At 50.6% G+C, this 15,928-nt stretch overlaps 1 protein-coding gene across 5 annotated transcripts; it reads left to right on the top strand.

Annotated features, from left to right (window-relative positions):
- The first annotated feature begins 1,180 nt into the window (after positions 1-1,180).
- On the top strand, positions 1,181-15,306 carry Pla2g4f (phospholipase A2 group IVF). 5 transcript variants are annotated; one of them, XM_021230690.2, is made up of 20 exons: positions 1,181-1,356; positions 2,174-2,243; positions 2,860-2,996; positions 3,077-3,208; positions 3,512-3,552; positions 3,800-3,842; positions 4,285-4,351; positions 7,347-7,516; positions 7,625-7,738; positions 7,892-7,929; positions 8,160-8,295; positions 10,846-10,982; positions 11,209-11,431; positions 12,041-12,155; positions 12,342-12,479; positions 12,556-12,663; positions 12,765-12,962; positions 13,187-13,353; positions 14,091-14,277; positions 14,534-15,306. In XM_021230690.2, the coding sequence occupies exons 1-20, from the start codon at positions 1,246-1,248 to the stop codon at positions 14,752-14,754; spliced, it is 2,553 nt and encodes an 850-aa protein (XP_021086349.1). In that variant the 5' UTR covers positions 1,181-1,245; the 3' UTR covers positions 14,755-15,306. The 5 variants fall into 5 exon arrangements, with proteins under 5 accessions (XP_021086349.1, XP_005064562.1, XP_040602024.1 ...); XM_005064505.4 differs by having other exon boundaries at positions 2,171-2,243; XM_040746090.1 differs by lacking the exon at positions 14,534-15,306 and having other exon boundaries at positions 2,171-2,243; positions 13,998-14,234.
- The last annotated feature ends 622 nt before the right edge of the window (positions 15,307-15,928 follow it).

The following is a 15,928-nucleotide window of genomic DNA, read 5'->3' as shown; positions in this document are numbered from 1 at the left end:
GCTGGATTCAGATCCCAACCTTACAATCCACATGAGGTGAAACAGGCTATTGCAGTTATATCACATTTGGTTCTGGAATTTCTGGTCTGAACTTGCCTGTCAGTTTGGGAGTTACTCACCTTTGTGGATGTCATTTCGGCCTCCAGCTGTATGTCTGGGGCAAGACAATGTCGATTACCTGAATGATTGAGCTAGGGTCTCATCTAGTACCTCAAGCTGGCCTCATATGGCTGAGTTCAGCCTCCTACCTCAGAGTGCTGGGGTTACAGGCACCACCACCCCTGAATCTAGAAAAGGGTTGTGGTTAAAGAGGTGAAAGGAGTCTCCTAACAGTTCCCTCTCTAGAAACTTCTTTTCCCAGCGACTACTCCCGCCTGGCCACCTAGATGTCAGCAGGGATGGAGATGACACACACAGTGGTAGCTGGAGGCTCACTGTATGGTCACAAGCACTTTAAGGCCTTTGCCTCTGGCAGTTTAAGGACAGGGAGGCCTGCCTCTCTCCTGTCCTTGTTTACACTACCTGGCCGTGGCCTGCCTCTATGCCTGAGTCACCAGGCACTTCACCAGGAAGGGTCACGAAGGGAATCTTTTCAGGGTGTGGGTGACTTTGAGCATAGTACAGACATAGCATGCGGCAGGTCCTCTGTGTCAAGGGAATAACTGAGGAAGGCCAAAAGAGACATAAAGTCTCTTTGAGTCCCCATGAAACCCTCAGCCAGAGAGTTCCATGTTTCTACATAAAAGCTGTGGAGAAATTGGGGCTTGAAGAAGGGGGGGCAATGGTGTGGGGATTTCTGCCAGCTAGAGGAGGTTAGACTGATTCTATCACCTCCTAACTTCTGCTAATGCAAACTAGTTGGAAACAGGAATGTCTGGGTTCTTGCCCTACCCTTTAAACAGGACCATGGAAAGGGGTGGGGGTGGTGAGGCCCTTGGTGGCTGCTTTTCACAACTCGGTTAAGAGAGGCCTGAGTTGGGGAATCAGAATGCTACACGGGACCCCAAGAATCTCTTGGAAAGGGACCAAATTGCCTCTTGCCTGGGGAAAGCAGGCTCCACTCGTTTCCTGGAGCCCTTCAAACCCCACCTCCAGACCCAGTGGCCACCCAGCCCTAGTCCTCAGCACAGCAGTTGCTCCACCCTCCCGTGCTACTCGCCAGACCTGAGTTACAGTGAATGTAGCCAGAGAGAGGGTGGTTCTGGAAAGCAGGCAAGCTCCCTGCTGGGACCCGGACTGCTGGCCATGCCCTGGACCTTCAGGCCCACGTGGCTGGTAGGCAAGGGACTGCCCCTTCTTGGAGCAGTGCTGCTGCAGAAGAGAGAAAATAGAGGACCGCATTGGAGGCAGCGGAGGGTAATGTACTCATCTCATTTGAGAGTGTTGACTACAGAGTCCTGGGGGATGGTGCCCTGTAGGGACTAAGCCAGCTACGGCACTAGGTTTTGATTTAGGGTGGAACATACCACAGACAACCTGGGAAAACTCAAACTAGAGAGATGGGCCAAGACCTTGGCTCTTGAAAGTAATCTCCAAAAAGAAATGATGGCAAGTCCTGTGCCCATTGCCTTGGTTGGTTTACCAGGAATGTGCTAGTCTGGCCACATAACCTACCGTGGAAGGAAGGGACGGGGGGGGGGGGTTGTTGGGGTTGATTGACACCCAGAAGACTGCAATCTGGTGTTATCTTTTTTGAACCCAATCTTCAATCTAGTGACTTGTCAGACCAGTACAAGCTGGGTGACTGCTTCTCTTCCTGCCTTCCCACTCCCTCCATGCCTCTGGTTGGTCTTTCAGCCCTTGCCTAAGAAGCCCATGGGTGCGGTGGGTTCCGGCTTTCTCTTTTAATGTTTAACGTCCTTAAATACATTCTCCCAGTGGAGGGAGCAGCTGCAGGCTGGCCATAATAAAAACCTAACTAGCTTAGCTGCTCAGGATGGCACTTAGCATTGAGCAGATCCAGGCTCCTCACCAGTCCTGACTACCCAACACCCAGGGCCTTGTGAAAGCTTCCCAGAGCTCCTGGCACAGGAGCATCAATGGCCCTGGACCAGGCAAGCTCTGTGGTAAGACAGAGTAGAGGGGCAAAGGAGCCAGAACACACTTGAGAGAGGAATCCAGGCTGTCCCTGGCTTCCCGGAACTGAGTTCCTGGGGTTCTTTTGTTTCAGCAGGAAACCCACCCATATTACGACCTTCAGGTGAAGGTGCTGAGGGCTAGGAATATCCAGCAATCGGATCTGTGTGAGTGAGCCTCACCTCTACCTCCTCCTTTTCTCTAGGGTGTTCTCGTGTGTGTGTGTGTGTGTGTGTGTGTGTGTGTGTGTGTGTGTGTGTGTGTACGTACATGCGTACATGCACAAATACCCACTTGGAGTAGGGTGAAGGGAGGCTGCCCTGGTGTGGGGTGCACAGGCAGGCAGGGTGCCCTGGTGTGGGGTGCACAGGCAGGCAGGGGCACTGAAGGGGTGAGTTGTGTAGACTCCAGCCTCCTCCCGACCCTAGGAGGCTCTGTGAGGGTGTGTTAGGCTCAGGTTGCCACACATCAATGCCTGCTTTCCTGGAGGTGCTCACACAGGGCACAGAATTTTACTGCCTGAATCAGGCAGTTTCAAGGGGTTGCTCAATGGTCTGTGCTGCCACATGACACTTTAAACTGTGGCTGCTGCTGCAGGGTTTCTTGTCAGTTGAGTGGGAGGTATACCTGGCTAAGACAGAGCCAGGAACACCAAAGCTCCCTCACCTGCCCCAGGCGGGTAGCCTCCTGCCCCCTTGCTCCTTTGTCTCAGAGTCCAACCTCCTCCAGGACACTCTTCAACAAGAAGAGTTTGATGCCAAGTCCTCCCCCTCTTACCTGCAGTGTCCAAAGCTGACTGCTATGTCCGACTGTGGCTGCCCACAGCTTCTCCTAGCCCCAGCCAGACAAGGACAGTGACTAACTGTAGTGACCCAGAGTGGAACGAGACCTTCCACTATCGGATCCACGGTGCTGTGAAGGTACAGGCCAGGAAGGTACAGGCAGGGCATGGAGGCCAATGAGTTCCTCCACAACTCTGATCCTTCAGTCCTATCCCCAGAATGTCCTGGAGCTTACCCTTTGTGACAAGGATGTCCTGGACAGTGACCAGCTCTCCTTGCTTCTGTTTGACCTGAGTAGTCTCCAGCCAGGGGCACAGCCTCACACGCACAACTTCCCTCTGAACCAGCAGGTGAGGTCTACCTGGGTTAGCAATAAGTAAATCTCCAGGAAAGAGTCACCCCCACCCCTCTCCTAAGCCACTGACAGGCAGCCATCTTGGTTTGGCCTTGGTCACTGCTGAGTCTGAAACAGTATCTGGCATGTATTTGTGAATGAATGAAGCTCTATAAGGAAATGCTATTGTTCTCCTGTGCCTCTGAGGTGCCATACCAGACTCATCCCCTAGGCCCTAGAGCTGAAAAAGGTGGGAGGGAGGGGCAATCCCTGATTTTTGAAGGTTTTGGAAATTGATGCCTTGCTCACCCCCGTGTAGGATTCTCAAGAGCTGCAAGTAGAATTTACTCTGGAAAAGAGGTGAGTCCAGTTAAAGCTGGTATCTATCTATTTATTCCAAGTGTTGGTCCTCAAGTCCTTCACTTGCCTTAGAGGCCTGGCTTCAGAGAGGACAGCCTGACTGTGACACCTACTTGTATGCTGGGTGACAAGTCTCCATACCCACAACGCTCTCATGCTTTCCAGGCTTCTGTACCTGTTTTGATCATAATGCTTTAATAGCCATGGTAGGGAGGATGATGACCCATGAACCCTTCATCTTTTACAGTCAGATGCCTGTGTCTGAAGTCATCACCAATGGGGTCCTGGTGGTGAGTAGGGAAGAAGGCTGTGGGGTTGTGTGGGATTGGAGAACAGGAGACACAGGAGATTATGGCTGAGTCCATGATGCCCCCATGTCTCTGGAAGACACTGAGACCTTCCTTCGGAGGAAGAGATGCTAGGGGAATAAAGAACAAGATGCTACCCTGAGCCTGTGTGGGCATCACAAAACTACTGTTTCTCTGGGAGCCTGGCTGCTGAGACTGCTGAGGGAGCCCTGGAACCCCATAATTCCCTTTCCTACTGAAGTCTACTTCTTATGAGTCCTGGGGAGGAACATGGGACAACCTTGGGGATTGTCACAAAAGACCCCTGCCCATAAGGCCCGTGTCCTAGACAGCTGCTATGGTCCTTGCCCTGAATATTCCTCCCTCCTCCATCCTGGACAGACCCTATGGGCTCTCTGACTCCTAAGGCTTCTGCTTTTCTTAGGCTCCGCCCTGTCTGAGGATCCAGGGCACACTCAAGGGAGATGGGACAGCCTCACTCAGAAAGTACGGTGAGTCAAGTCCTCACCCTTGGAGCTTGCCTTCTCCTTGGAGGCTGCATCTGGTGGGAAGGAGGTGGCTCTTAACATTTTCACTGCTTAACGTGGGGAGAGGGCAGCAGGGAGTTGACCAAGAGTGGTCTCCCCCACCTCTGTGACCTGGACATATTTATTTATTGTTTTTTTTTCAAGACAGGGTTTCTTTGTGTAGCTTTGTAGATCAGGCTGGCCTCAAACTCACAGAGATCCACCTGCCTCTGCCTTGGGAGTGCTGGGAGTAAAGGCGTGCGCCACCAACACCCAGCTCTGGACATATTCTTAAGACCTCAGCAGAGACACAAGAGAGCAGACTCAGTTGAGCAAGTGCTTTTTAAGCCTCCTGTCACATCCTGGCCACTCACATGTTCCTGACCTTAACAAGAGTCAGAAGACAAGGCGTATAGTCTGCTTCCTTGGGGGGAAAATGAAGTCACTTTGTTAGCATAGAAGACATGAGAAGTTGGGAGAAGTGATAAAAAAAATTAGCACAAGTTTGTTTCCAGTTTGTTCAGTCTGCCATTCTTGTGTAAAACCAAGGCCTCAGCCTTCCATTTAAATCCTTGGCTTTAAAAATAACAAAATGAGGCGGCTGGAGCAGTGGTTATGAGCACTGATTGCTCTTCCAGAGGACTCGGGTTCAATTCTCAGAACCCACATGGTAGCTCACAACTATCTGTAACCCTAAGATCTGACACATCACACAGAAATACATGTAGGGTAAACACCAATGCAAATAAAATAGAAAAAATAATTATTTTTAAAAATAGCAAAATGAGGCTAAGGAGAAGGCTCAGTCAGTAAAAGTATTTGCTATACAAACTTTAGGACCTAAGTTTAAATCTCTAGTATCTACTTCAAAAGCTGGGGATGACCCCCCTCCCAGTGCTATGGGGGTCAGAGACAGGGGGATTGCTGGAACTTGTTGGCTGCCAGCTCAGCTCCAGGTTCAAGGAGAAACCTTGACCCAAAGGAATAAGGTGGAACATGACAGAGGAGGACACCAAAATGTCTCAACCAAGAGTCATGATGTCATGGGACCTTGGGCAATTCAAGAACGATTTAGACATGAGCTAACCAAGAAAACTACAGCAGCATCATGGTGGCCATGTCTCTGTCAGTCAGAATACTCCTTCATAGTTAAATAATCTTGAGACTGAGGTTTATTATTTCAAAAACAAAGGCACCAGAGTGTTTCCTCACACCTGTGCAAAGGATCAGCATCCCCTCAAAAGACTAGCTTCATCACTATTTTCCCTTCCTTTAGTCTTTTCTAAAGGACCATGGGGAAGGAAGGATGTCCTAAAAGGGCTTTTCAGTCCATTCTTACTGGGGGGGTGGGGCCAGGGGAGGAAGATTATAATACCCTTTGAATATGCCTCCCACCACAAAAGTATTCATAGAATATTTAAAATCTTAAACTTAAGTTTAAAAACTTAAAATCCACACACCTAACTCACATTGCATCTCCCTGCTTTGCGGCAGTCTCTGCCATCTCTCTGAAGCGCTTGCTTCGAGGCAACCCACTGTAGGCTCCCTGTGGAGTGCTTGCTTAGACAAATAAACCGCTTAACATTCGTGTCTTGATCCAATTCATTCCTCTCAGGAAAAAAGAACTGAGAAGACACACAACACACACACACACACACACACACACACACACAACACACACACATGTAACGACATGGCAAAGAGAGAATACGGGGTAACTGCAGGTTTGGGGCTATTAATGCAGTCTGACACAGAGGAGGAGAATCCAGATATGGGAGTAGAGCCTGGTAGTGTGACAGTTAATGTCCCTTCCCACATGGAGAGTTGAACCCGTGAGAGCAGTGCTGCCCTGGTGACATGGAGAGTCTGACATTATGCTGAGCACATGGCATCTGTTTGACCATATTTCTCCATGGCAACCACAGAAAGCAGATGCAGTCACTAACCTCTCCACATCACACAGCCAACACAGGGAGAGCCAGGTCCAAACACAGATTTGACACACTCCAGGGCCACCGCCTTCACCATAAGATCTGGCAGCTCTTCAGTGATTGGCACATCTTAGCCTGACTCCATCTCAGGCCATAGCCCCCGGTGGGAGTGAGAAAGCACCTTTGCAGGTGTCTCTCCTACCTCAGGGCACGCCAGATCTGGCTTCATCTTGTGCAAGGATGGGATGCCCCCTGGACCTCTGCTGTCCTCCAGCTCTTTGGGTCACTCTTGCCTCTGTGATGTGTTTGGGTTCCAGACTCTTCTGCATAGCAGTGTGTGCCTTGGCCTGGAGGTCAGGCCTGGAAGTCTCTCTCTGGCTAGGAAACAGAGCCAGAAGAGACCCATCCCACTGTTCCTTACAAATAAGCAGCTCCCATTTTTTGCTTTTTCCCAGTCTGGGTCTCACCTAGCTTGAGATGACCTCTGACCCCTCTGCTTCTGCAATATATAATTCTCTGTACCCAGAATACCATCTGCCTTCTACCTCCTCTTCTGAGACCCTACATTCTTCCAAGCTCTTCAACTTTTGGAAGCTAAGGCCACAGCAAGTTGCAGCTTATGTCTGTGTTCTCTTTGGCCACAAACCTCCCCTTAAGCAAGGAACACAATGCATGAATGGAGTCAAGAGATTGGGAATATTAACAGTTGAAAATGGGTAATTAGCATAATAATGGATGGATATTTATATAATTAGTTATATGTTAGATAATTAAAATTTAAAAATTTCAAATCACCAGCCCCATAGGCTACAGGCTGACCCTCCCTCCCCTCTAGCATTTGTGTGTTTCCCACACTATACCAGGACTGATTGATTATAGAACGCAAGCCATCTCCATGGTTCCTTTCTTGTGGTCAAGGTGCTTGAGTGAGCAGGAGGATGGGAGCTAGGGCCTGCAGAAGTGGAGGAATTGCTATCATCTGGAGTGTCACTGTTCTGAGCCACATTTACATCCACCCACTTTGACCTTCCCTGGACCTCTGCCCTCAGGCTCGAGGCAGATCCACCTGGCAGTGCCTGGGGCCTATGAGAAGCCACAACTCGTGCCTCTGCAGCCACCCACGGAGCCAGGTCTACCACCTACCTTTACCTTCCACGTAAACCCAGTGCTGAGCCCCAAACTGCACGTTGCGCTGCAAGAAAAGCTCCTGGTTCTACAGGTAGGTGAGCAGAGGGAAGAAAATGGAATGAGCCCACCTAGGAGGAGACTCCAGAGGGCCCGGGAGGCATCTCCCCACCCCATTGTGCCTTGGCACTCTTCTCCACAGAGTGGCCCAAATGATGAACAGGAAGTTCAGACCGGCAAGCTGGGCGAAGCCGGCATCTTGCTCTCCTCGCTGCCCCTCGGCCAGGAAGAGCAGCGCCTTGTGGTCCTGGAGGAGGTAAGGTTTCATCTGGTGCTGGGGGCCCCTGCCTGCCCTGTGATTACCAAGAGAGGTCTGGGGCCCACACTGGCCAGTTCCCTGAGCACCGAGGGCCACAGTTGGGGTCTGGCTCTACTTGCTCGGGGATGAGTGAACAACTGTCTCTTTCAGGGTCAGGAAGTGACTCTGAGTGTGGAGGCAGAAATGAGGTGATGTGGGATTGTTGGTGGAAGGCCTTGGGGCTTGGCTAGATGTGGGAAATACTCCAGTGGCCTCTGCTTCCTGCCCACTTGGGTCAGGCCATGGGGACCACCTCTTTGGTACTAGTGGGAAGTCCCTGGGGTGTTTTCTGTGGGACCCCCCCCACCCCGAGTGTGGCTCTGTTCCTATGGGACTGGGCTCAAGGTTCTCCATACTCCATCCACCCTGTCGGAATCAGCTCGGAGGACTTAGACCTGCGCCTTGGCTTTGAGCTCTGTGATGGGGAGTTGGAATTTCTGGACAAGAGGAAGCAGGTTACATCCAAGGCCCTGCAGCAAGTGATGGGATTGAGTGAAGCTCCACACTGTGACCAGGTATGGGATGGAAGATGAACTTGACCAAATCCAGGCTGTCCCCTTGTGGGGTCTTGTGTGGGTGAGAGATGACAGGAAGCTCAGAGGAAGTATAGGCAGCAGAGGAGGAAGAGAACAGCAGGGCTTGTTCCTCTAGCCGATTGGCACAATCAGCAGTTGGGAATGACAGTGAAGACTCACACAGTCCTGGCTGTGGATGGGTATCTTTAGCAGCTTGGGCTGTCACAACAGAATACTGTAGACTAAGTGGTTTAAACAACCGAAATTCATTTTCTCATTGACTCTCCTTCCTGACTGGTAGACAGCTGTCTTCTTGCTATAGTGTCACATGGTAGTTCCTCTGTGTGTGTGTGTGTGTGTGTGTGTGTGAATGTATGTGTGTGTACGCATGTATGAGTGTGTTTCTGTGTGTGCATGTGTGTGTGTCAGTGTGAGTGTATGCATGGGTGAATGTGTGTAATCATGTGCTCATGTGTATTGCATGTGTGCATGTGTGTTTGCACACCCAGGAGTAGGAGCTTTCTTATACCTATCCCTGTTTTTGGACAGAATCTCACTGTGTAGTCCTGGTTGACCTCAAACTCGCTATGTAGACTAGGTTGGCTTTAAACTCGCAGAGAATTAATTGCCTCTGCCTCCAGAGTGTAGTGATTAAAGGCAAGTGCCTCCACACACACATCCCAAGCCCCCCCTTTTAATGAGTTAAGTGTTACTACTGTGTAGCTGTGTAGCTAAGGGCTGACCTCATAAGCAATTCAGACTAGTCTTGAACTTGTGATCGTCCTGCCTCAGTCTCCCAAGTGCTGATATTCCAGGGGTGTACTACCATGTCCAGCCCTCTTCCTCTTCATAGCAGGACACCGGTCCTATCAGATTGAAGTCCTCTCCTATTGCCCCATTTTACCATATTACTTCCTTATAGGCTCCATCTGCAAACAGTCACATATGAGGGGATAAGGCTTTCAACAAATGAATTTTGAGAGGGTACAACTGGACAGTAGTCAAAGGAATCCAGAACTAGAGGCTCTGTGGGATCTCTTAGGCAAGGACCAGTTGGCCTAAGACTGGGAGGCAAGAAGATAGGAATGCTAAGAGGCAGACCAGTAGGATAAGCCAGGAAAAGACTGGTATCGTCTTCTTTGCCACATGTGTACAGTAGATGTGGAACCACCGTCCTGCCCAGCACTGCCCAGTGTGGCCAATAACCTAGATTTGTATTCAGTAAACAGATGTACTAGATTCTGTTCCAATTCATCTAGCACTCTGTAACAGTGATCAGGGTCAGGGGAAGCAAAGAAAAGGAATCAGAAGTCTTGGGAGACTGAGTCAACCCTTCATGGAAAAGCTAATCCCACCAGGCACCACTGATCCTAAGGAAAACCTCAAACTTTGGGTGTCCTATGTCTGGGGGCAGGTCAGGGATACTTGTTAGTCTTTGTTACTTTGTTACTGGTTCTCAGCTGCAGGCAATTTTGTCCCCCAATATCCAGGGGGCATTTATCAGTGTCCAGGGATGCTATGTTTTAAGTAATGGATGAATGTAGAGGATGCTGCTGGCATCTATTGAGGAAAGGCCAAAAATGCCACAAGGAGCCAGCTAGGACCAAGTGTTCAAATTGCTAACTGGGTTTGGTGAATCAAATACACCTGTTATAGACACCTTTCTGAAATAATGGCTAACAGCTTCCCCTGAAGCCAGGCTTGATGGTGCATACCCATAATTCCAGCACTTAGGAGGCAGAAATAAAAAGTTCAGGACCATCTTTGGCTACACAATGAGTTTGAAGTCAACCTGGGCTTCATGAGACCATCTCAGAAAACAAAACAAAACAAGGAGGAGGCTCAATCAATATAGTGCTTGTCTGAATTCAGATCCCTGGCATCCAAGTGAAAAAGCAAGGCTAATGGCACACATCTGTAACCCCAGCCCTGGGGGAGAGGGTGGTTACAGGCAGGTGCTTGGAGATTGGTGACCGGCCAGTCTAGCCAAATCCATGGGGGTCTGGGTTTCGTGAAAAACAATGTCTCAAAAAATAAGATGCAAGGGGCTGGAGAGATGGCTCAGAGGTTAAGAGCACTGGCTGCTCTTCCAGAGGTGGCTCACAACCATCCATAATGAGATCTGATGCCTTCTTCTGACCTGCAGGGATACATGCAGACAGACAAAACACTGTATGTAATAAATAAATGCATTAAAAAATAGGTGGAGAGCAACTAAAAATGACACCCAGTATCATCCCCAGGCCTCCAGATGCACATGTACTCATATGCACACATGCCTAGAATCACATACCCCCACATACACCACACATAACACACAGAATTTTTAAAAAGAGACAAGTCATCTACGGGCTCTCACTCTTGAGCTTGACAGCCATCACTTATTGCATGCTCTTGGGCACATCAGTTTCAGCTTCTGTAAAGTGGGGGCTCACTGAATTTCTGGGAGAATTCAGTGAGCTAGTACGTGGAAGGTGCTTATGACAGTGCCTATTGTGGATAAGCAGTAACTATCAAGTGTTGCTGCTATCAAATTATCGCTGTGCTCAGGTACCTGTCATCGCTGTGTTAGGCTCTGGGGGTGGAACCAGAGCCATGACTTCCCTGTATGGCAGCCTGGCAGGGCTGCAGGAGCTTGGCCTTCTGGATGCTGTGACCTACCTGAGCGGGGTTTCTGGGTCAACCTGGTAAGTGAGGTGAGGCAGAACACAGCGAAAGTGAGCTCTGGGTGGGCTAGGGTGTCCAGGAGATGGGACAGAGTCTCTGATAAGGGGCGGGGAACCTGCTTCAAGGGGGTCGGCATGAGTGACAGGAGGCTGGGCCCCGGGGACGTCTGCGTGAGGGAGCAGGACTGCAGGTGTGTGTGATGAGGAGGAGCCTCCTCTGGCACACAGACGTCCTTTCCGTCCACAGGTGCATCTCTACGCTCTACAAGGACCCAGCCTGGTCCCAGGAGCCTTTACAGGGCCCCATTGAACGTGCCTCGGCTCGAGTCTGCAGCAGTAAGGCAGGGTTGCTGTCCACGGAGCAGCTGCAATACTACGCCCGGGAAAAGGAGGTCTGGGAGAGCAGAGGCCACAACATGTACCTCCCTGACTTCTGGGGTCTCGTCATTGAGTATTTCCTGAACCAGGGGGTAAGAGAGCAGGAAGTGACGACATACTCCCCATCCCAGCTCCCTTTCCACACTTTCCTTCTGCCTTATCCCTTTGCTACTCCTGGGGTGGAACCCAGTAAAAGCATGTATTGAAAACCATTCTTGCCTGCCTCTGAGGTACAGCACCATGCCCACCCATTGGCAAAAGCAGCCCTGACCCATGCCACCAGGCGGTTGCTCCTAGAACTACAGGCCCAGTCAGAGTCAGATTTAGGGCTGCTGACCTATCTGTGTGAGGCTATTGGCTGAGTGTGTGCCGCCTGTGATACCTCATTCTAAGAAGTTACACCTCCTAGTGATTTTTGTAAAGAAAGTAGACTGGCGTTTTAATGATCCCCTAAAGTCGTCAGTCTAGCTCTCTGTATTCTGATATTCTTTCTGGAATGACAAAAAAAAAAAAAAAAAAAAGTATTCCCAGAGGCAAACCCCACAGGGGTCTGAGCTCTGCTACAGCCTAAAGCTTCTGTCTGGCTTTGGCAACAGGACATATCCCTTATGCGTGTGCCATACCCCTTGCTAATGTCAAGCCTTGGGGATAGAGAAAAGGACGCCCCCAAAGCCAACCTGTCTGCTTTCTCTCCTGCCCAGGAAAATCCCGCCAAGCTGTCAGACCAGCAAGAAATAGTCAGCCAGGGCCAGAACCCTTACCCCATCTATGCCAGCATCAATGTCCACACAAATGTCAGTGGGGAAGACTTTGCAGGTGCCTGGGTGTGGACACAAAGGAAGGAGACCGGAAGACGGTGGTAGGAGGGTGGGGCTATTAGATATGAGTGGGAGGAGCTCCCAAGCAGGGACCTTGGCGAATGGTGGAGTTGCTGCCTCTGGGTTTTGGAAAGTCATGGTTCCTGCTCAGTCATGAGGACTCTGGTTACTTTGTTCTCCCCAGAATGGTGCGAGTTCACCCCCTATGAGGTCGGTTTCCACAAGTATGGGGCTTATGTTCCCACCGAACTCTTTGGCTCCGAGTTCTTCATGGGTCGGCTATTGCGGCTCTGGCCTGAGCCACGCCTCTGTTACCTGCAGGGTGAGTCTGAGCTTGGAGGTTGGAGGCTGTCGGGGCTAGAGCCAGGCTGTGATACGAGGCCCTGCTGTCTCCGTAGGCATGTGGGGCAGTGCTTTTGCCGCCAGCCTGAATGAGATCTCTCTCAAGATGGGAGGCTCCAGCCTGGGCTTCCTGGACTGGTACAGACAGAGAGTAAATGTCGCAGGTGAGAGCAGGGGCCATGTTCAGCCACGCAAAGGGATGAAGAATGAGGGAGACGGACAAAGGATGGTTCCACTTCTCATTGTATGTCACTGCCCCATCTAGATGACTACCAAAAGTTCCGGTCGCAGGACTCCTCCACACGGCTGCGTACCAGGCGCTTCACCCCACAGAGTCCCTTCTCTCAGGCTGTGTTGGACATTTTCACCTCCCGCATTACATATGCCCAGAGCTTTAACTTTACCCGAGGCCTCTGCCTGCACAAGGACTATGTGGCTAGCAGGGAGTTCATGGCCTGGAAAGGTGTGTGTGCTGTGGGAGGGGGAACAGTAAGCAGATCTTCCGATAGGTACTTCTGGCTCACTGGGGCCAGCATTGGCTTTTAGCTGGGTGTTGGAGGAGGTGATGATGGGGAAGGCTTTTCTGATTGCTGAAAAGTTGGAAGGGCTAAGGTGAGGGACTCCACCGTTGTTGGGAGGCAGGAGAATTTAGAGCTGTGACTGAATTTATCCCTGTGCACCTTACAGACAGACACCCTGATGCCTGCCCCAACCAGCTCACGCCCATGAGGGACTGCCTGTGCCTAGTAGACGCTGGCATTGCCATTAACTCGCCATTCCCACTGATCCTGCAGCCCCAGCGGGCTGTGGACCTCATTGTATCTTTTGACTATTCCTTGGAAGCTCCCTTTGAGGTAAGGAGGAAAGTAGGGGTCTCCTAAAGTGAGTAGAGGGGAGGAGGAGAAGAAATCTCTGCTGAGAGGCCCAGCTGGGTGTTGGGTGTCACCTCTGGAGGTAGGTCCCTTTCAAACATCGTTGACAGTCCAGGCCTCCCAGCTGGAGAATTCTGGGATTATGAGAGGGTGTGTAAAGAGGGTCTCAGCTGTCTTCTAGACTGTGTCCTAGAACCTGCCCAATTATGCTAGGATTTCCCTGCTCCACAGTAGGTCTGAGGTTGCTGTCCTTTGTTTCTGTGGGATACTAGCCATGGACGTCCTCTTAGGGAGATATCTACAAAGGGTGCCTCAAAATCCCTAGGGCAGTGGATGGATGCCATCAATCAAACATGGGTCTGGTGGTCTCTGTTTGACTCCTTCTTCATCTTTCCTGTTCAATTACTGCCTAGGATTAGAGAATAGATAAAAACCCCTCCAACATGTCCTTGCAATCAGCCCCTTAACAGGGAACAGAGGAGGGACTGGAGACAGCTATGTTAAGGGGAGGAATGAGCAGACATAAGAGATCTACAGGGATTAGCTTGACGGTCTGCCTTTGCTAATTATTGCTAATTCACTGTGCTCTCACTAGACACTTATTTCCAACGTTATTTGGCAAATAGGAAGGTGGCTCAGAAAGGAGCGCAGTCATTCAGAGAGAGAGCTAGCTGAAGTCCGAATCCAGTTGGGGACCAGACACTTGCCTCTTTGCCCAGACCTTGCAGATGACAGAGAAATACTGCCTGGACCGAGGAATCCCCTTCCCCAGGATTGAGGTGGACTCCAAGGACTTCGAGGACCCCCGTGAGTGCTATCTGTTCACCAAGGCTGACGACCCCTGCTCACCCATTGTGCTGCATTTCCCCCTTGTCAACAGGACCTTTCGCACACATCTGGCCCCAGGTAAGGGCAAGCCCCAAGCCTGCTCTAACCTGCAGGGTAGGATATGACTAGGATGAGCCTGGGTTAGCGACTGCGCCCTCCACTGCCTGGACTTCAGTGTTCACGCTGAGCCATGTCTTTCTAATGGATCCGAGAGCTAAGATGGTCTCTCACAGAGAGCAAGCCAGATTTCCTGGGCAGGGAAAGTGTCCAGGACCATCAGCTCCCTGCCAGTTTCATAGAGTACTCCAGTCTAGCCTTGCTTTTCCCACCCCAGGTGTGGAACGACAAACAGCCCAGGAGAAGGCCTTTGGGGACTTTATCATCAATGGGCCAGATACCCCCTATGGAATGATGGACTTCACCTATGAGCGCAAGGAGTTTGATCGGTTGGTGGCCCTGAGCCGATACAATGTCCTGAACAACATGGAGACTATAAGGCTTGCCCTCCAACTGGCTCTTGATCGGCGGCAAGCTGGGGAAAGGCCTGGGAGCTGACCAGGTGCGAGTCAGAGGACTACGGTGGATGTGATGGAGGGCCTAGGCCAGAGCTTACTGAGGAAGAAGACTTTAAAGAATCTCTGTTTCCCACTTCTCCTTCCCTAAGGTCTCCCAGGCCCCAAAGGTCTTGGCAGTGAACTTGAAGTAGAACCTTGTCATTCTCTAGAGAAGATGGGACAGTCTCTCTCTCTAGGAGTGCTTGGGGACACTGGGCAGGAGACAGCAGATTTCATATTACAGCGGGGTGTAGCGAGAACCAGGCATGAGCCTCAGGAGAGCGCCCACTCCCTCCACAGAAGGACCTCTGCGAACACCCTGGCTCTCAGAGCTTCACCACAGAGACAGCTGTGGGCTGAAGAGGCTGGATGCAGAGCTCAGCCACCCATACTTCCACCATGGCCCAGCCCTGATCTCTTCCAAAGTTCCTGGACTTGGTTGTAGAGAGAAGCCTTTTCCTTGCCAGCTGCTTTGGTTTTCCCCCACCAGTCGCCTGGGCTCTGCCACGCTGTAGTCCCCAAATAACACACAAGACGCTGTATTAATTATGAAGCTGTTGGCTGTTTGCTTGTTTCTTACTGGGTATCTTTGACTTAAGTATTTAACCCATCTAAATATTTCTCTTACTGGACAGATATCTTACTTCTCTGGCGGGCTACATGATGACTCCCTGTGTTTCTCCTACCCAGAGTCCTCCTGGACTCCTAGTCCCACCTATCTTGCTTTCCTATTGGCCAACAGTGCTTTATTGACATATACACAGGACTTCCCCATCACTTAGTGATGTCAAGAATAAACAGGAGCTACATGGGTTGCCAGTCTGTGTCACTGAGTCCATGTCCTAATTCTTCCCTGCATTCTGGCCTCTCTGTCCCTCCTCAGAGGTCGCCAGGCTTCCCTGCTAAGGCTCATGGAGTTTGTGACAAGACAGCCCATCCTGATGGGTGTGCACAGCACTTTACCCTGTGAAGCCAAACCACATTTTCTGGTTCATATATACAGCTGTCACTTGTGCAAATACGGTCTTCCCCTTCTCAGGAGCCAAATGTGTGTATGTAGAGGGGGACATCTATTAATCAGGGACAGAATGAGCGGACAGCTGCATACATTGTGTATGTATATGTACACATTGTATGTGTTCCTATGTATGGTGGGTTAGTGAGTACATGTTCAT

Source organism: Mesocricetus auratus, unplaced genomic scaffold, assembly GCF_017639785.1.
Source record: "Mesocricetus auratus isolate SY011 unplaced genomic scaffold, BCM_Maur_2.0 Super-Scaffold_100004, whole genome shotgun sequence".
Lineage (NCBI taxonomy): Eukaryota > Metazoa > Chordata > Mammalia > Rodentia > Cricetidae > Mesocricetus > Mesocricetus auratus.
The sequence above is the reverse complement of the archived record's forward strand: the minus strand, read 5'-3'. Positions and strand labels throughout refer to the sequence as shown.

Coding starts and splice junctions, on each gene's coding strand:
- Pla2g4f (XM_005064505.4), top strand. CDS start 1,246: ATGCCCTGGACCTTCAGGCCCACGTGGCTGGTAGGCAAGGGACTGCCC. Junction 7,930..8,159: donor AGTGTGGAGGCAGAAATGAG/GTGATGTGGGAT, acceptor TGTCGGAATCAG/CTCGGAGGACTTAGACCTGC. Junction 12,963..13,186: donor GGAGTTCATGGCCTGGAAAG/GTGTGTGTGCTG, acceptor TGCACCTTACAG/ACAGACACCCTGATGCCTGC.